The sequence below is a fragment of the Zootoca vivipara genome, chromosome 9 (assembly GCF_963506605.1).
Source record: "Zootoca vivipara chromosome 9, rZooViv1.1, whole genome shotgun sequence".
Taxonomy (NCBI): domain Eukaryota; kingdom Metazoa; phylum Chordata; class Lepidosauria; order Squamata; family Lacertidae; genus Zootoca; species Zootoca vivipara.
In genome coordinates, this window is record NC_083284.1 from 39115469 (window position 1) to 39140328 (window position 24860).

Genomic DNA, 24860 nt, shown 5'->3' on the forward strand with positions numbered 1-24860 from the left:
CTCCCCCCCGAATAAAATACCGGTACCTTGTGAGAATAGTTATACCTCGGGTTAAGTACGCTTCAGGTTGAGTACTTTCAAGTTAAGTACTCCGCGGACCCGTCTGGAATGGATTAATCCACTTTCCATTACTTTCAATGGGAAAGTTCGCTTCAGGTTAAGTACGGACTTCCAGAACCAATTAAGTACTGTACTTAACCTGAGGTACCACTGTAATCGAAAGTAGCATTGTGCCATAAAAGCCGCTGACTGTACTAACGAACTTCCCGTCGTGGGTTGTATTTTTTTATAAGAATTTCCTGGTTTTTGCTGGAGAGGAGTTCTGTGGGAGAGATACAGCTTTTTTTCATGGGTGTCGCGTGCCTTTATCAGGGATAAATCCTTGAGGATTATCAGCCTGTACCACGTGGAAAAGACACTGTTGATTCAGCAAGGGAAAGGCGTCCAGTACGTACTTCCTTAACTCGGCTCAGAGTGCGAAATAGACAACCTACCGCCAGAGGCCGCTGTGACTTCCCGCCGCATGCTGCTCCTCCGAGACCCTCCGTTTCTCGCGATACGCGCGGAAAGCAGCATTAGATCTCGCGCGAGCCTGGTTCTCGTATAATCTCGCGTGGCGTAGAGCTTCCGGCCTCTTTTTCTCCCGGCGCGGCACTATGGCGGTTGGCAAGAACAAGCGCCTCACCAAAGGAGGCAAGAAAGGCGCCAAGAAGAAAGTGTAAGTCAGGCCGCGGCAGAACCTTCGGGGTAGCGGGATCGCGGCCGAGGAGGAGCCGCGGCCCGCAAACGTCGGATGCCTCCGATGTTGGTCGGATTGAGGAGAGCGGTTGATGGTTGTAGGCAAAGCGCTGCTGACATGGCGGCTCTCTAAGGGAAGCGGGCGGGCGGGGGAGCGCGCGGGAATCATTCTAGAACGGGCACGTGCGAGTTTCCCAGGGGCGGGGAAGGGCAGGGCTGCAAGTCTCGTGCCTGCAGCCCCGATTTTGGGGGCCTGAGTTGGGGGGCGCCGTCCGGCCTTTCCCTCCATTGCAGGGCTTATGGAGCTTGAAATTTGTCGACTCCTACAGTGGCTTCTGCAGTTGCCTTTCGTACAGCTGCTCTTCTCAGAGAGAAGGGCGATCTTTTCCCCTGGTGGCTCCAAAGCTCACGTAGTGTAGTTCGGGGGTGTAAAGTGGCAGTTGACTAATGCTGCTAGCCTCACCCAACTTTTACTTGGCAGTAAACCCGACTGAATTGAGCTTACTTTTGGGTAGACATGGTTAGGACTGTGCTATAAATTCAGCACAGTTTACACGTTTCTTGATATAACTCAGAAGGGTGAAAAGCAAAGTTTTTGGCATTGGGACTTGCTTGCAGGCCCAGTGCATACAGTGTAGATGGGTGAAAACTGCGTTTTGCTGGGATATCAAGGGAGTCACATGCAGAAGGCCCAGGCTTGGTTGTGAGAATTTCCAGGTAGGGCTGGTGAAGACTTCCCCCTGAAACCCTGGAGAGCTGTTGCCAAATACAGATAACGCTAGCACCTTAAAGACCAACTAAGTTTTTATTTTGGTATGAGCTTTCGTGTGCATGCACACGAAAGCTCATACCAAAATAAAAACTTTGTTGGTCTTTAAGGTGCTACTGAAGGAATTTTTTTATTTTGCTTCGACTCAGACCAACACGGCTACCTACCTGTAAACAGATAACGCTAGATGGACCCAGAAATCTTTATTCTGTTTAAGACATTTCTTTTCCTGTATTCCAAATGTTTCTGGAATGTTTCTGGAAGTTGCAGGTCTGACAAAGCTTCTCTCTTTTCCTGGAAATCAGGGTTGATCCCTTTTCAAAGAAGGACTGGTATGATGTCAAGGCCCCAGCAATGTTCAATATTCGAAACATTGGGAAGACATTGGTCACCAGGACTCAGGGAACAAGTAAGTTACTGCTACATAATTTTTTAAAAAAGATTTATTCTAAGACTTGCTAGGTAAAAATATGCTGAGCCGATAGGTGCTGCTACTTATTGTTGTATGTGCCATGTTTCAGCTCTAAAAGCAAGGCCTCAAACCTTCTAATTTTAACGGCAGAGATGTTGAATTCTTATCTGCCTTGGGAGTTTTGTGAAATGCAAAGCAAAAGAATTCAACACTGCTTGAAAGTGTCTATAGGGCAGTTTGTTTGGAAAGCTTGCACTCCTGTGCATATTCCCTGGAGGAAATAAATTGGCAAAACACTTTTGTTTCTAGCTATTAATAGTTTATTATGAGTCTGCATGAAAGACACATTAACATTATTTTGTGTTTGTAGAAATTGCCTCAGATGGACTTAAGGGTCGAGTATTTGAAGTAAGTCTTGCTGACCTGCAGAATGACGAAGTTGCCTTCCGTAAATTCAAACTGATTACAGAAGATGTGCAAGGGAAAAACTGTCTGACAAACTTTCATGGAATGGATCTCACACGTGACAAAATGTGTTCGATGGTCAAAAAATGGCAGGTTAGTAATATTTGCGTGTAATTGTGCTAATCTGTAAATGTTGTACTTCATTGCTGTTGCAGGGTGGTGGAAATCTTAGGTACTGGATAATTAATAAAGATTTGACAGCATACCCACAGTGTCAAATTCATGATTAGAAATTTAATAATCATGAAAGATTGCTAGCTAATGGCAGCATTCGAAATTTGTCAGGCACATCTTGCACCTGGCTATTGGCCTCTTGCAACCAAGTGAAGGTGCCCAGGCGCCAGGCTGGCTGGCGCCTGATGTTTCCACCATCTGGAGGTGCATGCCTGGGGATTTTCACACACTAGCGATACATCCTGTAGAATTCTATCAGTTATATTTTATCTGCACAATCGGAATGAATTTCAAGAACTAAAGTTGTCTTGAAAAATGCAACTTTTGAGCTGTCTGGATCAAAAATAAAAACCAGGCATTCTGTTTCTAACACGGTAACTGGGTGTGTGTGGGGAGTTGATTTGTAGATGTGGCTGCTTGGATGACTGTGCTGACATAATCCTTTGTTCCACTGAACATTGAACACCTGGTTCTTTTGCTTGGTCCAAGTTTTATAGTAGATACTTTTACTCAAGTACATTATTTTGGTAGATTGAACAACTGTTAATATTTTCCAGACAATGATTGAAGCCCATGTGGATGTGAAAACTACAGATGGATATCTTCTGCGCCTTTTCTGTGTTGGCTTCACCAAGAAGCGAACTAACCAGATTCGCAAGACTTCCTATGCCCAACACCAGCAAGTCCGCCAAATCCGCAAGAAGATGGTGGAAATCATGACACGAGAAGTGCAGACAAATGACCTGAAAGAAGTCGTCAATAAACTGTAGGTTAAAATTTGTGTCCCATATTTAGGAAAACAGTTTTTATTCCATCTAGCTTTAATTTTCATAGCAGTGTACTGTATATAAATGTTCCAACAGATTTTAGCTGTTCCTGTCAGCTTCAGTTTATGGTGGGAGAGTTGTTCTGTCAGCCCCTCTGTATTACAAAAACAGTATTCTCAGTACAATAATTTATCCAATTTTCTTAATATTTGTTTTATCCAAATCATCAAATTTTATCCAAAATTATCCAAATATTAGGCAAATATATTGAATTTCCTTGAATTGTTTGCTAGTCACGTGTAGCAATCTCATGTGTTTGTGATGGAGTGTCTGTGAGACAGGCACCATAAAATTCCTTACCAGATTTACCCTGTTGTGGAGGTATGTTGCAGTGTGACTTTGCTTCCTGAGATCTTTCTGACAAATTCATGGAGCATAATGCTGCCAATGTGCCAGTCAGGATGGCTATGCACTGCCTCCATAATCAGAGGCAGTATGGCAGGGGTCCCCAAACTACGGCCCCCGGGCCGGATGCGGCCCAATCGGCCTTCCAATCCGGCCCGCGACGACGCCCGCTGCCGCCGCCCGCTCTCACGGCGTGCGGCGCAGCGACGATCTAAAAAACCGGCAAAAAATCGCCGAAAATCCTTTGTGCGCATGCGTATGGGCCTCTCCCGACTCGGAAGAGGTCATTTCTGGTGCACTTCCGGGTCGGGGGAGGCCCATACGCATGCGCACAAGCGATTTTCGGCGATTTTTTCCCCGCGCGTGTGCGCATGCGCACGGGCGCACACTCCCCCGCCCTCCGGCCCGCTGCGCGCGCACTCCCCTGCCCTCCGGCCCGCTGCGCGCGCACTCCCCTGCCCTCCGGCCCGCTGCGCGCGCACTCCCCTGCCCTCCGGCCCACTGCGCGGTCGGCGCGGCGGGCACCGGCCCGCCGCGCGGTAAGTCTGGGGACCCCTGCAGTATGGCTTCTTCAGAGTGGGAGAGTGCTCCTTTGCTCATGTCCTGCTTATTGCTTTCCCATAATCATTTGGATGGCTACTGTGGGCATTTGGTCTAACATTTTAAGTTTTTGGCTCAAATGTGGAGTCACAGGTTCAGTTGCAATCTTTTCTATCATTGTGCAGAGTCAGTGGAGGAGGACTGTCATCTCCATTCAGACTCTAACAAGAATGGCTGCTTTCTGGGATATGTAATACAGCGGTACCTCAGGTTAAGTACGTAATTGGTTCCAGAAGTCCGTTCTTAACCTGAAGTGCACTTTCCCATTGAAAATAATGGAAGGTGGATTGATCCATTCAAGACGATGAAAAACACTCGTTAAAACAGCAATTTAATATGAATTTTACTGTGTAATGAGACCACTGATCCATAAAATGAAGATAATAATGTACTGCACTATAAATTAGACAGTATTTTAGATGAAAAAATTAACATTTTTTTTCCTCATGTGCACTGATGATAGTCAGTTTGGATGGGGGGCTTTTATCCATTTCTGCAGTCACACAGTCAACCAATAGCTGAACTGGGTTCCACACAGTTACAAAAATGATGTCACAAAAGCAAAGTCACAAGTCAGTCTCATAAAATGAAGAACACTCCACAGTCAAAAAACCGAAAAAGCCACTAAGAACAAAACCCTAATGAGGCCATTGATCCATAAAATGAAATCAATCAAACAGTACAAAATGAAAATGTGATTCCCCCCCCCCTTGCCTGTGCTGATTATACTCATTGTTGGCTCGGGGCAGTTGCAGAAGCCTGAGAGCTCCCACGGCTGGATCCCAGTCGCAGAGCCTCCGCAGGCCCCGCGGATGTCGGAACTTGGCTTCTGGCATTCGCGGAGACCTCGGAGAGCTGCTGCGGCTGGAGGCCGATAGCAGAGCCTCTGTAGGCCCTGTGGTTGTCCGGGCTTGGCTCCAGGCAGTAGCAAGGCCTAGGAGAGCTCGAAAAACTCACTTCCGGGTTAAAATCATTTGTAACCCAAAAAAACTTAAGTTGAAGCGTTCGTATCTAGAGGTACCACTGTAGGTAGACACCAAAAACAATGGCACTTCTTTTGGGGGGGGTGGTATTCAATACTGTGATTTTTAATTTGAACATAGTAAGTCAAACTTTATTTCCTGCCATTCTAGGATCCCAGACAGCATTGGGAAAGACATAGAAAAAGCGTGTCAGTCCATCTATCCTCTTCATGATGTCTATGTTCGTAAAGTCAAGATGCTTAAGAAGCCCAAGTTTGAATGTAAGCATTTTGGTTTTTTATCAAAAGAATATTTTTTTGTTATATTCATTTGTTGGGAATGAATGATGACAATTTGTTTCGGTCCCAGATGAAACAGTGATTACTATTTTCAAATTCTGACATTCCCATAAATCATAAAAGGTCAAGTCTTGATTGTTTTCAAAAAGTGTATTGAGCAGCCATTCAATTTAATATTAAGCATGGCTTCATTCTTAAGAAGCACTTAGTTAACTTTAAAGGTAGAATCTTAGCATAAAATTGTCTCTCTGTTAATTCAAACTGTTGCATTATTATTTGTAGTGGGCAAGCTGATGGAGCTGCATGGTGAAGGTGGTGGTGCTGGAAAGCCATCAGGTGATGAAACTGGTGCCAAGGTAGAGCGAGCTGATGGGTATGAGCCCCCTGTGCAAGAGTCTGTCTAAAATCAGATACAAAAATAAAAAAAAGATTTAATATAAATGGCATGGTTATGGGCTTTGTGTCTTTCTTTTGTATAAACACAATTGGCATACTTCAAGGTATAGAAGATGGAGTGCAGATATTTGAGTGATTTGTAGGTAGGAGTAGTTGAACAAAGTGAATATCTGGTTGAATAAAATAAAACCACTTGAAGAAAAATGCTTGTACAACTATTCAGTGTTTGCTTCTCTTATCTAGAAAGCATATTGTCAATTAATACTTGAGACATGGAAGATTCTAAAGGCAGTAAGGTGGGTTGTAGGTCCCATTGAAATTAGTTTAGTCTGGATCAACCAAACTAGTTGGGACGAAAATATGGACGTTAACAAGTTGAATTGTGAACTGTCAATCAAATGCTGCTATAAAGGGTTGCAGTGTATGTTAAGAACCAATTTGCAATTTCTACTTACTATTGTATTTGAAATTCCTACCCTACACCTTGGGCAAATAGTCTGTGAATCAAGCCACTTTCAGTATTGTTAATACCCCACTCACCTGACTGGGTTGAACCAGACAATCTGGGTGGCTTCCAACATAATATATAAAGGTTGAGCTCAGGTAGTAACTTAAACAAGGTCAATTACTCCTCAAGTGATTTTGCTTGGTATCCACACAGAGAGGCAGACATTCTGTCTCTTGTGTGTAAGCATATTGCAACAAAAGGGCATGTTGGCTATGCGCTGAAAGATTTAGGATTGTACTTCTAGGTTTATCAAAACCAGTTTTACTGAAGCACAGTTAAATACTTGCTTTTTCAGAAGCATGACTATTAACATTAGAAATGTTGCAATTGGAAAGTTCGTTGGTTTAATAATATATAAATCAAGTATGTCCAAAGCTCAACAACTTTGGTCGGCCCCCACAGCCCTTCACTGCATCAAATCTGGCCCCCTGAAAAAAGTTTGGACACCACTGGTATAAATAAACCCACTCTTAACTCTGTAATAATGCCTTCATCGTAGCAGCTTCTGGACCACATTAGCTGAACTTACGATTACTTGTGCCTGGATGGCTCAGTTGGCTAGAGCTTGGTGTTGGTAACGCCAAGGTTGCAGGTTTGATCCCCGTATGGGACAGCTGCATATTCCTGCATTGCAGGGGGTTGGATTAGAAAGATGATCCTCTTGGTCCCTTCCAGCTCCACAAATCTATGAAACCAAACTTCCCATGATGCTCACCATGTCCAGTCAGTTGCTTCACTTTACACAGTTTCAGTCCAACAGAAAAGTTTATTGCTTAAACAAACATGGTGTACCATAAAGTGGAGGGGGACTACACTGAATGTCCAGAGGTAAAGTGGCTTTTGTATATTGTACAGATTTTGTAAGTTTAAAATCCCTGCAGGTTTAAAATATACTCTTACATAACAGTTACTGGTTTACATTTATGATTGCATATATAAGTTTTGATCATTAAAGCTGTATTATGACCCTCTTAGATGGCACTGTTGGGATGAGATTGTTGCATTTGGCAATCTTGGTATGCAGAACAATGAGAATAAAAGAACGCTCAGCCAGTTGTCTATTTAAATTAATCAGATGGTAATAGATATAATAACCATTTAGGAAAAAGCAATTAATGCATTTTTATTAAAGAGGCCAAAAACGTCAGCAATTCCCAACTGCCTTAATACTTAAATCTCTACTTGTTGGCAATATTTCTTTGAAATCATTAGAAAAGCAGGCATTTTCAACAAATAAGTAAACATTGCCCTGAATCTGGAATTGATTTTCAGTGGGCACTTCAAGTGACCTTCAGTAACTGCTAGTAACTGCACAGGATACAACTTTGATAGAATGAGGATCTGCTAATGACTGCTATCAAACAGCCAGGGTTATATGGTGAAAAAGGTGGCTTTATAAGACATATACTGCTCTGCTAAAGTATGAAAGCAACTAGAATCCAGATGGGTGGGGTATAAATAATAAAATTATTATTGTTATTATAGAATCCATAATAGCTGGATGGAAAGGCTGGTATAGTGGTACCTCGGTTTATGAACTTGATCCATTCCGGAAGTCCGTTACTGAACCAAAACAATTCTTAAACCGAGGTGCGCTTTCCCTAATGAGGCCTCCTGCTGCCGGTGCCCTTCCACCGTCGGATTCCATTCTCGGACGGACGCAAACCGGAACACTACTTCTGGTTTTGCGGAGTTCGTAAACCGAATTGTTCGTAAACAGGCCTGTTCTTAAACCGAAGTACCACTGTATTGTCTTTGTACTAGCAAAGCCCCATATACTGTTTTAGGTGTGGGAATTTGTATGGTAGTCCATATAAATTTTGCACTGAAAGCAAGTTGGGTGTGTGTGTGTGTGTGTGACTCATATATGAAAGGCACAGAGGAAGTTTGTTCTTATAAAGATTAGATAACCAGAATTTTCTTGAAACAAACATTTTAGGTAGCATACATAAAATTTTCCAAAGAAGTCAATCATGACATATTAGGTACAATTAAACAATATTGCCTACCTTACCTTTCCTAGTACAGTGCTAAGCCTAAAGTCACTTCTCTAACAGAATGAACAGTTCTTCAGCTTACTGGTTTATTCAAGGGAAGGGGGAAGAAATTTATGGTAATCTGAATACAGTATAGGGTTTCTCCAGACCTGTTCATCTAACATCAACAAGATTTACTATCCTGGGTCCAGGGGCAATCCTGTGTAAAAGGACTAGTTGACAATTGACTTGTTTTTGAAGGGGAACTTTGAAATGGATTAGGAGATAAAATTTGGAGAAAGCCACCTACAAAGTCAATTTGAATAAGTTCTTGATCAGCATTAATCACCTCAGTCCTCAACTGACCAGATTGCAAAAGAATTACAATTAAAAGCAACCTGTAGCTGCTTGAAGCTTTCTGTATACAGTGGTGCATCTACTTACGAATTTAATGCGTTCCAAACGCACATTCATTCGTAAGTCGAAAAAAAATTGTAAGTCAAATCCCATAGGAATGCATTGGGAGCAACCCTATCTAAAAATTTGTAAGTAGAAACAATCCTATCTAAACCTCATCCAAGATGGCGGACAGAGCTTCGTTTGTAAGTAGAAACATTCGTAAGTAGAGGTACCACTGTACTTGGATGAGAAGCAAGCCACCTGCAGTTCCAGGCACAGTTAATTCTGTTTCATATTGTTCAGGGGAGGGTATTTGTAATTTCAGTATCCTCATGTTGAACAAAGGTTTGGTTTTCGAATTTGAATATAGCAAGGATCTGAAGAAGACTGGGCATCTACTGCCCATGCAGAAATAAATTATTTGTACCTATGTCATAAAACTACCAAATTGGCTGGAAGAAAGTGAAGACATTAACTTATGAAGAACTCAACTTGTTATGAGCAAGATGTTACGAAAAAGTAGTCAAAAGTTCTAGTCTCTGAAAAACATTGCTAAAATTCAAATGCCTAGTGCCTGCTCTGGATGCAATTGGAAGATTCCTTCTTTTGAAGATACAATTTTGGAGTGTCTGTGAACGGCCCAGGGAAAGACTGTTACATAAAGACTTAAATCTTTATGTAATTCCTTTTGCGGTTTCACGGTTTCTTGATCAGTTTAGATTCAGTCTAGTTGCCCGTGGCTTAATCAGATTTTTAATGCATATGCATAAAGTGCTGTTTCCTACACTAACTTTGGGGGGGGGAGGGTGTAATGAAAATTATTCAGCACAGACCTGCATTACAGATGTAGGATTAGTATAATACAACCATGGAATTGCTATTTTTCCTTTATCATCTTAACAAAATTCATCTTAGAACTCTGAAAAAGGCAGGCAAGAACAAACCACCATGCAGCTTAGATGTAAGTTACACACTTTTTAGAGACACACAGGAAGACAAAATCCATGGGCAGCAACAGATTTTTTAACAAAACTATGTCTAACTTGTTATAAAGAAGTGGTCATATAGGGTGGTATCCAACTAAGCCATAGCGTAGACTCAATGAAATAAGTCATTGATTTCTGCAGATCTGCTATGAGTATGTCTTAGTTGGATGTCACCTATAGCATTGAGGCATATTTTCACATGCAACATTATTTCGAACACAAAAGTACTCTTACTGGTAGTTCAAGAAAATATGGTGAAAAGATGACAAGGGAAGTCAGCAAAAGGTTTTAAAAATTGAATACAATATGAATGAATGAAGGGTATAAAGCACCAGGTTGAATTGAAGGCAGCATTCTGAATAGGATAAATTTTTATACTGTAATTACTAGATATTGAGCCACTTGTCTGCATAATGTAGTGGTGGAGCATGTGCCCTGCACACACATTGTTCTGGATTCAATCCTTTATATAGCCAGTTAAGATCAGATAGCAACCAAAAAACACTACTGCTTGAACCCATTTGGAGTCGCTGGCAGTCAGAGTAGATAGTACTAGGCTAAATAGAACAATGGTTGGTATAAGAACCTTCATCTGCTCATATAACTGAGTAACCACCTAGACCAGCGTTTCCTCAAACTTGGGTTTCCAGCTGTTTTTGGACTATAGCTCCCATCATCCTTAGCTAGCAGGATCAGTGGTGAGGTCCAACAGCAGCTGGAAACCCACGTTTGAGAAACACTCTTCTAGAATCGTGTTTCATGATATTTTAATCCTTTAACACTAAGTGATGGAGTAAGCAATAAGTAGTTTAACATGGTTTCTGAAACAAAAAAACCCAACCCACCAAACGTGATCAGACTGTACATCAGGGATAATGTTTTCACACAGTGGCTATTTAGTGTTTACTGATTTAAGTATAGTATGGCATTGGAAAGGAAGAACGCAGCTTGAATATTTAGCTGCATTTGCTAAAATGCAACTTGCCAGCAGTCAAGTATTGTACCAAATTCCGTTTCTTGGAAGAATGAGTGAGCAAAGACTTCTAAATAAGTGTAAACGTGAAACAAAATATTGTATAGTCTACAAAATATTGTATATTCTAGTATACCTTTATAAAAATAGTGCAAAAATGCATTTGATAGTCAAAGAGTAGATCATATGATCATAGAGGGCAACCTTTGCTGCCTGCAGTAATGTGCTTTTGTGCTAGTAAGGTATTTGCTTGTATAGGCTTCTGTAGGCAGATGTCCAAAACTGGGTTTTATCTTCAGGAGGGATGTATAATCTGGACAAAGTTTTTGGGGAATATTCCAGTTTTGCCATGTAGCTCTCCAGTCATCCATTCTTCATCTACAGACTCCAGTTCAGTTAGGATATCACCAACCTGATGGAATAGTTAAAGTAAATATAAATCTGGAAGGGTGTCATTTTTCAGTATTGTCAAGTTCCCACAGATGGTCTTCTCCTAGTGGCATTCTGCTGAAGTTCTGTATTCACTTGCCATTCCTTTAGGTTGGATGACATGAATCTTATTGCAGAAAATAAAGACTTTCCTTGACTAGCCAAATTGCAGGCGGTATTTTGTTTACCAATATGTTCTTTGTCAACTGAGAGGAGCTGATCGTGGCACCAATTTCAACAGCACCTCTTATCTTCAGTTGTACAGTGGTACCTCTACTTACGAATAACTCTACTTACGAATGGAGCTCCGTCCGCCATCTTGGATGCAGTTTAGATAGGATTTTTTCTACTTACGAATTTTTAGATAGGGTTGCTTCGACTTCCGAATTTTTTCTCCCAATGCATTCCTATGGGATTCGACTTACACATTTCTTCAACTTACAAATGTGCGTTCGGAACGCATTAAATTCGTAAGTAGAGGTACCACTGTATTCAGCATACTATAGGAACTGCCTTGACCACCAGTATATCTAGCTTAGCATTGTGTACATTGATTAGCTGAGGTGCTCTAGGGTTTCAAACGAGTCTTTCCCCAACCCTATGAAGATATGCTAGGGACTAAATCTGAGGCTTCTTGTCTGCATGCACACTTAATGTCCCTTAGCCCATGGCCACTGGATCAGTTTAGGGAGGCCCAAACATTTAAGCAATAAACAGCAAGTATATGACCTCATATTTTAGGCGCCGTAGCTTAGTGGTTGAAAAGACCCTAGGTTCAATCCCTCGGGTCAAGATGAAAGACTGAAACCTTAGAGAGCAGCTTTCAGCTATGGTTGTCAATACTAAGCTAGATAGACCAATATTCTGACTCAGTCTTAAATCAGCTCCCAGGCTCAGATGTAACAATAATACAGGTACTTCAGAAGTAGCTCTATCAAGTGGAGAATTGTTCTGGATATACTTATTCAACTTATCAACTGAAAAAGAGATGCAGATCAATATTTTTAAGAGTTACACACTACCACCTCTAGCACTGCAGTATGGCAAATAAACAAAAGGGATGGGTTTAAAAAGATACCTTGAAGGAGAGTTCATCTACGTTCTCAGCGTGGAAGTCATATAAAGCCTTGGCTTTTCGTTTCTTAGTACCTGGAGGTTGTGATGACTGTGTTCCTCCTGTGAAACAGAATGATAGTACTATTCTTTCATCCCAAAGATGGCAATTGTATTATACTGTTTCCCATTAGCTACCATATTTCTTACTTTCGTTTAAAATTTGATTGAGTGGAAAGGGAGAGGAGAGCAGGATGCGTATTGTATACCTAAGAAAAAAAGTTTGTTTCCCCATCTTTTTTTCCAAGCAAAAACACAAGTACGAGTGGAAGTTTTGGAAACGGTTCAGGGTTTCTAAAAGCACGGAGTTAGTTGAAGTCAAGTTGAGGCATTGTGTGAGGTTAGGAACCACTCTTTCCCTATTGGCCCCTAGCTGAAGAGACGTGAGCATGATAGTACAGTGGTACCTCGGTTTACAAACACAATTGGTTCTGGAAGTCTGTACTTAACCTGAAGCGTACTTAACCTGAAGCAAACTTTCCCATTGAAAGTAATGGAAAGTGAATTAATCCGTTCCAGACGGTCCGTGGAGGACTTAAACTGAAGCGTACTTAACCTGAAGCGAACTTTCCCATGGAAAGTAATGGAAAGTGGATTAATCCGTTCCAGACAGGTCCGTGGAGGACTTAAACTGAAAATACTCAAACCGAGGCATACTTAAACCGAGGTATGACTGCACCCAAAACATTGAGTTAATGCCAAACCTGTGGCCTGTGTCAGTGCTATTGCGCCAGTAACTGGCACTGTCCAAGACACTCAAACAGCAGGTTAGTGGGATTTTTATAAGCACAACAGGTTGGGACTCTGCTGCTTGTATCCCACATGATGCTGCAGCTTTATAATAATAATAAAATAATAATTTATTATTTATACCCCGCCCATCTGGCTGGGTTTCCCCAGCCACTCTGAGCGGCTTCCAACAGAAAAATAAAACACAATAGTCTATTAAACATTAAAAGCCTCCCTAAACAGGATCTGGGTACCAAAAATACCATGAAATGTATGACAATTGTACATCACCAAGGTACACTCTTCATCTCTGTCAATTTAGCGAGTCGCTTTCTCTGTTTAAACAAATGTTTTCCCTTAAGAGTGCATTTTATTTTTATTTTTTTGTGATACTAAGCCCTGTGTGTGAGAGTGATGATTTATTTAGAAATGTAACCAAGCCTCTCCCAGGGATGGACTAATTGTTAGATCCATGGCAGAATGTGTCACGCTTCAAGGCTGAGGCTGTCTCCCCGTCTAATTGCTACCATAATAAGCTTATCTGCAAACTCACTGCAACGAAGCACATTTGACTGTTGGGAAACTGCCTTCCATTTTGAAGTGGCTACCTAAGGTGTAGCATCTGCATAGTAGAGATCTAGAACAGCACAAAGTGTGGCAGTATTTATTTATTTATAAATTAATTCAAAGGGATTTCATCTGCCTTGGAAGTATTGGAGCTTCTGCATCAAAATTTTCAATGGCAGCATCTTGCTGAAGAAAGCTTATTGGCAGCAAACTACATAACGTAGAATGGGATTTTCTTGATTTGTTTGTGTAAACTTCTAAGATTTTTAGAAATGTACGAAGCGGATTCAAACATGAAGGATTTATAGTTCTTTTAGGCCTTTGACGTCTTAGCGGGTACATGGGAAGGGGCTTCAGGACATGGGTAATTTGCATGGTCTACTAAGATAAATGGACACATGGCAGGTTGCACAGATAGGTTTCCTGAAATGCCAATTTTCCATTCCATTCGGCACTGTACCTGAGCAAACATGAACAAACACTGCAGGGAAAATTCCTTCCTTTCCATTCAGCCTCCCTCTGTACCACTCTGAGTCCAAGTGTTCCAATATCAAGATGCGATCTCCCCTTTTAAAAGACAAGTCTTCCTGCGTTTCCGCTATAAAATCATGGAGTGCATCACACCACTGTCCACCATGTCCTTCCAGCTGCAAAAATGGAAGAGAGTGCATATGCAAGAACTTTTCTGCTACTGTATGGAAAGCAACCCAGCCCCCCATTACTTATGTACATAATATTTAATAGGCTTAAAGCAGATTACTGGTGAGAAAAGCTTTATATCAATCCTGGCCTGTGAAGCACAAAGAAAAGATAGCATATCTTTCAGCTCAGTTTAAGTAGCTTATTTCCCTGTGTGCTCCTTACACTAAAAGGCAGGAGGTAATGTGGCATTCTGAGTACACACATCTTATTTCATTGACTTTCATGGAGAAAGTGGAAGCCCAATGAGTACAAAAATATAACTGCTTTCCAACCAAGACCCCTGGGCACACAACAGCAAGAGGAAACTCTTGCTTTCTTTCTTCTCTGACCTCATTTTCCTTTTATGATCACATCTGAAGATGTTGGCCATATTTGAGAATATCACTGCAGGTTTTTAATCCTAAACATATATGCCAGAAGAAAGAGCTGTTGAATTTGGTGTGCTTTACTTATAAATGAGCATGTTGAGGATTAATCTATGAAGAAGCGCCCAGGAATAATAATGCTTTCTATTTTGCAAAATGATAATGAGGGTTCTCCACCCCCTAAAAATAACATTTTGTTCATTTGATAAAAGCTATTATTAATGGTTTTGTTGATTTAGAAGCCAAGCTCTGAGTTCTGTTCATTTTATATTAATTATCCAGTGCTTCTGTGCAGCTATAAATTCTCAGTTGTCACCAAAGAGACACTGCCTTTTACTCTTCTCTACAAGCACACCTAGGGCATCTTTATCAGTATCGGAAACAAAAATCTAATTACCAGTGAAAATCAAGAGGAAATTAAGCAACTCAAAGAACTGTTGGAGGAACAAAAGTGTTTTAAAATAAACCAGAAAAAAAGTGTGGATTTTTCTTGCTAATTGCAAATCTGTTATTTCCTTGAAATTTAAAACTTTCTAAGCAACTGGACTGAATCAGTCAGGAGTTATGGGGGTGGGTGGGTTTCCCTATGTCTCTCATCTATTTTCACAATGCTTCAAACCCCATTTCACCACCTCCAACCCACATCTGTACTAGGGCATTTTATCTCCCTTCCACTTTTAGCGACCCTACCCTCTGCTTCTGTTCAGAGTATGAAAACTGGATTCCAGCCATGTTAATTAAAGGCATATCTACTGGCATATTTACTGAACATACGTGAATAGCAGAAACTATAATACCTACTGCTAGTGTGAGACAATGTTAAATGGATTACCTGTGACACAGACACAGAATTCTTATTCAGTGATGTTCCACCATCTACATAAGAGGGAGATAAAGAGAAATATTATTTATCACTTACAAATCACCTAAACTTTTCTAAGCCCTATACAGAGATTAAGAGTTAAGGCAGTACCTGCTCCAAGATTTGCAGCAGTGTACATTCCACTGGCCGAATCAGGATCAGGGAGTTATGCCCTGGCTCTACTAGGAAAGCCCAAGCTCCGCGAATCCAGCATCTCATCTCAGTGAACCTTGGGTTTGGACTGTGATGTTACTCACTTAGAATTGCTTTTTGCATTACCTGGTCCAGGGAGATCTTCAATAATTTCTACAAAGTTCAAGGGGAAAATTCCAGGTGTGCCTCTCAGCTCTCCTCTAGCCCATTCTTCATTGACATATTCCTTCAAAGTAATAATTTCACCTTCTGAAAAGCTTAATTCATCTTTCTGATCTCCGATGTACTCAAATCGAGCTATACATCTAGGGCCTCTAAAATAACAAAGATAACAAAACAAAGCTGAAAGGAACAGCAGTAATAGCCTTTCCCCCCCCTGAACTCTTGCTCCAAACCATCAACCACATTGAGAATGGAGCAACAGCTTTATTCTAAATGAGCCCCCTTCATCACATGTATGGTCTGAGTGCTGACTTGAAAAAACAGTCTGCCTCTTTCCATTTATTCCAGGAAACCTCTACCCATCTCTGACACAAACGGGTACTATGTAGGTACAGCTGTCAAGCAATGCAGTAACTAGTCTTCGGTGAGGCCAGGTTGTAAAGATGGCCGTAATGCTCAGACCTGAGCAGCTGGTTTATATCATGCAAATTCTTGCTGGGATCATGGGTGCAGCCATTTATATGGCTGCATATAAATCCATTTATGTAATCTGGGTAGTGCACAGACATTGCCAGCAGGAATTGATGCAACTACCTCAATACACAGCTCAACTTAACACTTAACATTTCTGGATGTGATTGCAAACCAACCTACATGATCTCAATGTGTGTGGAAAGGTGAGATTTTCAAAGTGGCCCCGAACAAAGAAAACAGTTTGTATCATGTCCAGTTATTTGGCTCAGAACAGGAAGTGCAGATATGCTGGAAATCAACATTGCTTCTGCAATTCGCAGCTGGCAAAGCAAGTACTATGAGCAGAGGGACAACCCATCACTTTGGGTCATAACCAGGCTGGAAAAATGATTTACTATTAATGCACCTGAGCCGGGGGGTGGGGGTGGGTTCCAAGGAAGCGCTCCTGCCTTCATTCAAGCCAGCAGCCAGATAAGTGGCCAGGAAGGACTCATGGATTGGCTGGGAAGGACATGAATTCTCTGGCTCATAAAATTTGAGGTGGGAAATAATTATTGGGCCATAATGTTTGATATTTTAAGTGACTGCTATAGCCCTGAGGTATTGATTTCCAAGCCAGAAAATGAAAAAAGTTTCAGTGATATCTCTAGTTTGTATGCAATTTGCAGTCTCTGTTTTCATCACTGGCTGAACAAAAAAGGATATCTGCAAAGTGAAAGGGCGGGGGGGGGGGGAGACTAACAGCACAGTAAATTCAAAGTAAAGTATTGTTAAAGCCATGTTGGAGATGAGGGCAGATGACACTGAAATATTATTTTAATGACATTAGCAGCTGGTGGTTTATCTCAAGTTTGATAACACATGGAAATAATTCAAATAACTTTTTATAGCCTGAAATATAAAGTAAAATGTCCAGCTTTCTTAAATATTTTCCTACCATAGTGAAAATTCTAATAATAAATAAAAAGACAGATGTTCCCATTAACCCACTGAATGATTATTGTACACAATAAATAAATTTTCGCAAACTACCAAAGAACAATAAATTACAACTTGAGAGTTAAAAATGAAAGACTTGTAAAAAGTAATCCTATAGTAGGCACTCTACAACTGAGTGTAATCAATCCAGCACCTTAATTGCAATTCTAAAATGCTATGTAACGATATTTCAAATGACAGATCCACTGTGTCACTGAAAATATGCAAATGTTTTGATTTAGCAGGGACCTCACATATACATAAGAAATTTGCAATTGTTACCTTCCTCACATAACTCAGTCTTTAATGAGAATCTTGATCAAAATAGGTTACTGTTTTTTACTTTCAGACATTTTATTGCCTATCTTCTGCAAGTACAGGCTCTACATCTAGAACAAATTAACATCAATCCTTGGAAAAACACGTTTGAGGGATGATGCCATCTGCCAGTTCCTTTAATCAGTGCAAATCAAACTAATGTTTATATTCTGCACACAAAAAGCATCTTGTTCTTTACCTTACGTTGTAATTGATTTTGAATTAACAATACTGATTTTTTTTTAAAAAAAAGGTAATTTGCAGGAATCAAGCACCACAAAGTCAGGTGGAACATTTCCCACTGTATCATTTGTCTCACTAATCATACCTTCTGACACAATATGAGAGAGCCTGGAGTCCCGCTACATTATTTTGTAATATTGTGGCATTTTAAGGAACTTGTGTGCTGGTGCATGAGATCTTAGAATCAGGTTGCAGGTTTCATAGAAACCCTAGTGTGAGTGAAAGGCATTTTTATTCATGTGGGTGTCTGATTCTTACTGCTATCTCCAGATGTGGTCGCCTATAAGACGTTAGACATTATTCTACATAATTCCATGACGCAGAGGAATAGCAGGGGTTGTGTGTGTGTGTGTGTGTGGAGCTGCAGCTGCTTTGTTGTTGTTGTTGACAAAGCAAAACTCTGCTTGTGGTTCTCTAGACATTTACTGCATATTGCTGTGAAAACTTACACGATACTTGATGATGAAAAGTGCCCTTTTTTCCTGTTGCTTTCTCCTGGAATATCAACCTAGGAAGAAGACGTAGGAAAATGTAAGTGTCCAGCTTCAGAGGTTTGCTCTGCTTAAAAAAAAAAACAGAATTCTTAACATTACAGACTTGCTTGCCAAAACTGCAGTTCCACCTGCAGCCTTCATGTGGCAATGCTCAGTTATTAGAATGTTTTGGTCACAGATCAAAACCGAAGGGATTTCTTGCAGGATCAGTCTCTGATTCAATATTCTGGTAGACACACCATGTTCTATACTTTTTTTTTGTTCCCAATACCATACTTCAGTATCAACAGTCCTCTCTTGGCTGCACACACAACTGGCAGAAATCAGGACTGAGAGTAATTACATGCTGTTGCCTTTGGCTCCTTCTCCTAATTGATATTACAGTCTATTATCTGCTTGTTCGCGTCACAAAAGTCAGAATAATTATTCAGACATATCCATTCCAGGACTTTGATCTCCTAGATCTCAACATCTGCAAGCCAAAACAAATAAACATATGTCGCAAAGCCTACCGTACTACTTTATTCATACAAAAGCAGAATTTTAAGAAGATGGATGAAACAATCTATTATCCAGAGGCTCTCCCACTATGCATTTGGTTTTATACTCAAGGAGATATGCTATAAACAGTTATAGAAACCCTAGGGTGAGTGTTGTAAACTTTTACTGCAAAGCAATAACTGCTTCCAGAAATAATTATTTCTTAATAGATGACATAATTGCAATCTCTTCTGCCACACAGTAGCGTAGAAAGATGGGGGCGGTGAGGGCACACATTTTGGGGGCACCATCGTGGCTGCCCCCCCGCCCGCGCTGGGCGGCCTGCCCCCACAGGCGGCACACGCTGCCCCCAAAACGCGCGCCACGTCCATCAGGAAATCTATGTAAAATCTGTGTTCATTTTGGTTTTGAATTCACCTGCCTAATAGAAATATTTTGGAATTACCAATGAATCTTCACCTGAACAGTTTCAATCTAAATGGTTGGAAATGGAAAATAACATACATATTTAGACATACACACAAAGGAATATAGGACTTCCACTGGCATCATAACAGTCCACATTGAAATCTCACCCATTTACCTCAAAACCTGTGTTGGAAGCCTACATATTGTACGGAAATGGATTTATTAGCAGCTCCATGAGGTCAATGCCATTATTTATGGAACTACCATTATTTATTATTTATAAATTGGTTCATTTCTATGCCGCTTTTCAATGCACTAATCAGTCCGCCTGTGCTTTAAGATCAGCAGAGGGGGGTCTTCACTGATAGGAGAGGCCCCTTTGGTGGTGATGTGGGATAGAGCTTTCTTTGTGGCAATGCTCTTTTGTGGAATGCAGTTCCTTAACAGGTACATCTGTGACGTGGGTGGCGCTGTGGTCTAAACCACAGAGCCTAGGGCTTGCTGATCAGAAGGTCGGCGGTTCGAATCCCCGCGACGGGGTGAGCTCCCGTTGCTCGGGCCCAGCTCCTGCCAACCTAGCAGTTCGAAAGCACGTCAAAGTGCAAGTAGATAAATAGGAACCGCTACAGTGGGAAGGTAAACGGCATTTTCGTGTGCTGCTCTGGTTCGCCAGAAGCGGATTTGTCATGCTGGCCACATGACCTGGAAGCTGTACGCCGGCTCCCTCGGCCAATAATGTGAGATGAGCGCCGCAACCCTTTACCTTTTAACAGGTACATCAGAACACTGACATCGTCCTTTTGCTGCCAAGTGAAGGACGTACCCAATTACTCAGCCTTTTTTATGTGTGTGTGTGTGTGTGTGTGTGTGTGTGTGTGTTAATGACTATTTTACACTTTCACCTCGGTTTTTAAGCATTCAATGTTGGCAGTTTTTAAAAATTGTTTTTCTTTTTATTTGTTTGGGTTGTTCTTATTTTGTGTTGTACTTCACCTGTTATCGGTTACTGATGAAGGGAGGGCTAAAAACCTTTCAAATAAAATATACATAAATATGCCCAGAGCAGCCCACACAATGAACCATCAGATGTACCACAAGGTGTTCCAGATAAATGGCATGAGGCTACCAAAATGTCTTGCAGATGTCTTTGGAAGAGCAGAAGGAGTCTTGGCAGAATGCCCAGTCTGCAGGTAAAAAGGTAAAGGTAAAGGACCCCTGGACGGTTAAGTCCAGTCAAAGGCGACTATGGGGTTGAGGCACTCATCCCGCTTTCAGGCTGAGGGAGCCAGTGTTTGTCCATAGGCAGCTTTCCGGGTCATGTGGCGAGCATGACTAAACCACTTCTGGTGCAACGGTACACCGTGACAGAAGCCAGAGCGCATGGAAACACCATTTACCTTCCCACCTCGGCGGTACCTATTTATCTACTTGCACTGGCATGCTTTCAAACTGCTAGGCTGGCAGGAGCTGGGACAGAGCAATGGGAGCTCACCCCGTTGCGGGGATTAGAACTGCCAACCTTCCGATCAGCAAGCCCAAGAGGCTTGGTGGTTTAGACCACAGCGCCACCCGTGTCCCTATGCCCAGTCTGCATCACAAGGCACAACCCAGTCTTCCAACTTGTGAAGGCTCAAGTATTTGGATCTTAGCTATTTAATCCCATATAAGCTAATGGCCTAGAACAGGCATACCCAAACTGCATCCCTCCAGATGTTTTGGCCTACAACTCCCATGATCCCTAGCTAACAGGACCAGTGGTCGGGGAAGATGGGAATTGTAGTCCAAAACATCTGGAGGCCCGAAGTTTGGGGATGCCTGGCCTAGAACCACAGATGCCTCCACCAAACTCCTGCTGGAATCCACTTAAGTGAATGGAGAAACTCTCTGGGTACATGGGCGCTTCTGCACAGGTACAGGACTGGGGCAAAAAGGTCTAAAGCAGGCACCCCCAAACTCCAGATGTTTTGGCCTACAACTCCCATGATCCCTAGCTAACAGGACCAGTGGTCAGGGAAGATGGGAATTGTAGTCCAAAACATCTGGAGGGCCGAAGTTTGGGGATGCCTGGTCTAAAGTGACTTAAATCTGTGTATTATGGCTTAATGGGTTCATGAGTTAAAGCCTAAATATATAGTGCTGTTTCTCTAAGCTTCTAAATGATGTATAGTATGAAGTTCTTATGTCTAACCAGATGACTATTTTATTTATCTGCTGTACCTGTATAGCAGGCACCCCAAGTTACCAAAAAAAGTAATTGTATGGAACTCCTATTTCAAATTGAGTTAAATATGTTAAAAGTGAAAATATTCTGGAGAATGTGTAAACAGAAGAATTTCTGAAATGCACTCCAAAGCTCCTGAATTCTAGCTCCTGAATTCTAACAAGTGCATATGGCTAATGAATCCCAGTGTTCTCAGATGGGTTGAGCCAGGGTTTTTTCTGACCCACGTAGCTCCTTGGATCATTTTGGTTATGGCCCTTGCTACTTACTAAAACCAAATGTTTCTAAGGCTGGAAATACAGAATCTCTGTATTCCCACCCCCACCCCTATCCTGAGACTGATGTTAAATATTCTAATTTAAAATCTACCATTCTCTGTTGGTTAGAGGTTGTGGTGCTGATAATGCCAAGGTTGCAGGTTCAATCCCCATATGAGACAGCTGCGTATTCCTACATTACAGGGGGCTGGACTAGCTGATCCTCAGGGGCCCTTCCAACTCTACAATACTATGATTCTAAAAACATTCCGCCCACCCCCAAAATATTCCCCCCCACCATTCAGTAAACACATTTATGAACATTAGATAAAGTCACTCTACGCTCATAGTTTTACAATTTATCGTTGTTTTCAGACCATCACAAGAGCAAATGATTGATAGATAAGACAGACAGACACAGAGACAGATGGACGGACCCTGAAAAACAGATTGTTGTAGACAAGGGCACACAGCTCAGTATACTTCCCCTACACATGAAACACTTTTCTGTTCCTCTCTTGTTTCTTAAGTTCTTAAATCCTTCAATGGATTCATAAGGTGTGGCCATGGTGGTAAGGCACAAGGTGAATCGTGGAGCAAGAGCTAATAGGGCCTTTTCGGTAGTGGCGCCTGCCCTGTGGAACGCCCTCCCATCGGAGGTCAAGGAGATAAACAACTACCTGACATTTAGAAAACACCTAAAGGCAGCCCTGTTTAGGGAAGTTTTTAATCTGTGACAGGACAGTCTTAAGCAGGTCGCGCGCCCTGGTGCTGAGGGGCGGAGATCGCTCCGGCGCCCCCGCCCTCGCGCATTCCGCTACCGGGGGTCTACATAGAGCCGGCCCTGATCTGTGATATTTTAATGTATTTTGCTATTTGTTGGAAGCCGCCCAGAGTGGTGGGGGAAACCCAGCCAGATGGGCGGGGTATAAATAAATAAATAATAATAATAGTTTACTGTCCCTGAATGCTTGATAAATCATAGAGCAGCCGTAAGACTCTTGCAAGCTGCAATCTTTTGTTCCCCTGGCCACCAGTCATTCTGGATTCCTTTGCCTGTAGCTGGAGTGGCTAACCTGGAATCCCTCCAGATGCTTTTATATTCCAAGCTCCTATTATCCCTGACCACTGACCAAACTTCCTGGAGCTGATGGAAGCCGGAGTCCAGTAACATCTGGATGGGCGCATGTCATGGATTTAGGTGCAGAGCATTATGGGAACTGCGAAGATTCATGGGACTTTGGTTCTTGAGAGGAAGAACGGCCTGGGAAAGTAAACTTCTGAACTCTAAAAGAGAAAGATTTCTGGTTCTTTTGATCCCGTGTAACCTTGCAGCTGTGAAATCTCCCATTCCTGTGCGATAAGAAATTAGGGAGGAAACTGCCCGGTGCGCTCTGAGAACTGAAGGCGTTAATTGCCCTGTAGGTTGATTAATGGGTAAACACAAGACATCTGTGTAGCCTCTATTTGATTGACAAGACTAACGGTTGTGGGTTCTTTGATTGGATTATTCAAACCTCAACTCTAACGTAGATTGGATAATGAGCCATAAGCCCACGTGGAACACCTCAAGGGTTGTGGGGATTTAAGTCTGTTAGAGATGAGGGTTTTTGTCCTCTTTTGTCTTGCAAAATGACCCAGCAAGGTACTGCTGTCCTGCTCATCTTCAAAGAGCCTGAGAAAGACTGAGGTCTGCGTGGCTCTTGACTGCAATTTGCCGGATGGAGAGATGCAGTCTTGGATCAACCTTATTCTAAGTTTGTACTTGTAAGTTAGCTATGCTTTCTTGTTTTATCTTTGTATTCCCTTTGTTTTGAGAACTGTTGCATGTTACTTTGTTATGCTATTTTATAATAAATAGTTAAAAGAGATTTCTTGTGGATTTTGGTCCTTCCTGGTCGCACTGCTAAACCCAGTCCTAGGCTGCTTTGCCCCTACCAGGCAGTAGCCGATTCCTGCAGGTTTTGAGGGTGCCTATCCGCAACCAAACTTGCAATCTCAGATGGCAAACTTCTCTGGAATTGTTCTAAAAGCACCAGTTGTCTCAGTTGTTCAAAAGTCTGCACTTTCTCAGCCGCTAACCACAGCCCAAAGTTTTGTTCTAATTTCGCAGCGAATAACTGGAATTTCTCCTGCGGCGGCACTTTAACAGCCTTCCTAAACGCCTGCTGATAATGCTGAGAGTCCAACGAAAACCTTTGTTCGACCAATTGCTTATATGTTTCATAACTAAACATCTGCTCTCGTGAGAGCGTCCCCATCAGCTCTTGAAGAGGTCCTTTCACAAGGGACCTGAGGATCGGCATATAGTACCGATATGGAACTGCCATTTCCTCACACGTGGTCTCAAACAGGGTTAAATAGGATAGGACATCCATATTTGGGTCGTGAGTCGGGAAATATTTGAGATTAATGTCCTGGAGACTCAGTTCCCTCTGTCTAGGCACTGCAGCTCTTTGCCAATCACCGTAATACTCTAGAGCAGGAAGAGAGCTGGGGCCTCTTGCTTGTCTGCGCTGAAGTTCTGCTTGGGCAACTCGTAAAGCTTCAGCCCGGGGCATCCTCTCTCTTTCATATGCAGGGGGGGGCCGCCTCCGCAGTTCCCAAGAATCTTCCAAAGGTTTAACCCCTTGGGGACTGGCTGCTCTAGTTTCCCCACCCGCATAGTGTCTTTCCCTCAGCCTCACACCCTTCAAAGTATTCCCTTAACAGCGGGAGTCTTTGCTAAATGGGCTATAGATTTTGTAGGTCCTTTGCCTCGGACCCCCAGGGGGAAAAAATATATAGCCACGATTGTTGATTATGCGACTAGATATTGTTTTGCTGCCAGTCTTACTAATACCAGAGCCCCAGGTCTAGTACAATTTCTGTTTACTGCCTTTTGTTCCATGGGGATTCCCCAGGTTTTGATGAGTGATTTGGGACCCAATCTTTTGTCTGATGTGGTTCAACAGGTTCTGAAATTAATGGAAATACATCACCACACTTTGGTGGCTTATGAACATCGTATGAATGGATTAGTGGAGCGGGTGCAGTCCACCCTGACGTCTATGTT

The 24860-nt window shown here is 42.1% G+C and overlaps 2 protein-coding genes and 1 non-coding gene across 5 annotated transcripts in view; 2 read left to right on the forward strand and 1 right to left on the reverse strand.

Annotated features, from left to right (window-relative positions):
* The first annotated feature begins 572 nt into the window (after positions 1-572).
* RPS3A (ribosomal protein S3A) lies at positions 573-6032 on the forward strand. The gene is made up of 6 exons (XM_035114013.2): positions 573-718; positions 1813-1916; positions 2290-2477; positions 3116-3324; positions 5464-5573; positions 5874-6032. Exons 1-6 carry the CDS (start codon positions 657-659, stop codon positions 5993-5995), a joined length of 795 nt encoding a protein of 264 aa, XP_034969904.1. The 5' UTR covers positions 573-656; the 3' UTR covers positions 5996-6032.
* Positions 5631-5697, forward strand: LOC118084590 (small nucleolar RNA SNORD73). The gene has a single exon (XR_004692512.1). It is a non-coding gene; the product is annotated as a small nucleolar RNA SNORD73 (small nucleolar RNA).
* Positions 6033-7241: 1209 nt separating the features above from the next.
* Positions 7242-24860, reverse strand: part of SH3D19 (SH3 domain containing 19) — a 71697-nt gene continuing 54078 nt past the window's right edge. For all 3 annotated transcript variants that reach the window (XM_035114007.2, XM_035114009.2, XM_035114008.2), the window contains 6 exons: positions 18374-18432; positions 15876-16063; positions 15567-15610; positions 14128-14314; positions 12337-12434; positions 7242-11241 (listed from right to left, as the gene is read on the reverse strand). In XM_035114007.2, coding sequence (XP_034969898.1) covers positions 11125-11241; positions 12337-12434; positions 14128-14314; positions 15567-15610; positions 15876-16063; positions 18374-18432 — 693 coding nt within the window. In that variant the 3' untranslated portion in view covers positions 7242-11124. The remainder of the gene's footprint in view (positions 11242-12336; positions 12435-14127; positions 14315-15566; positions 15611-15875; positions 16064-18373; positions 18433-24860) is intronic.

Excerpts from the sequence above, each read along its gene's own strand:
- RPS3A (XM_035114013.2), top strand. The coding sequence starts at position 657 with ATGGCGGTTGGCAAGAACAAGCGCCTCACCAAAGGAGGCAAGAAAGGC. Across the intron at positions 1,917-2,289 it reads CACCAGGACTCAGGGAACAA|AAATTGCCTCAGATGGACTT; the intron begins GTAAGTTACTGC and ends TTGTGTTTGTAG. Across the intron at positions 3,325-5,463 it reads AAAGAAGTCGTCAATAAACT|GATCCCAGACAGCATTGGGA; the intron begins GTAGGTTAAAAT and ends CTGCCATTCTAG.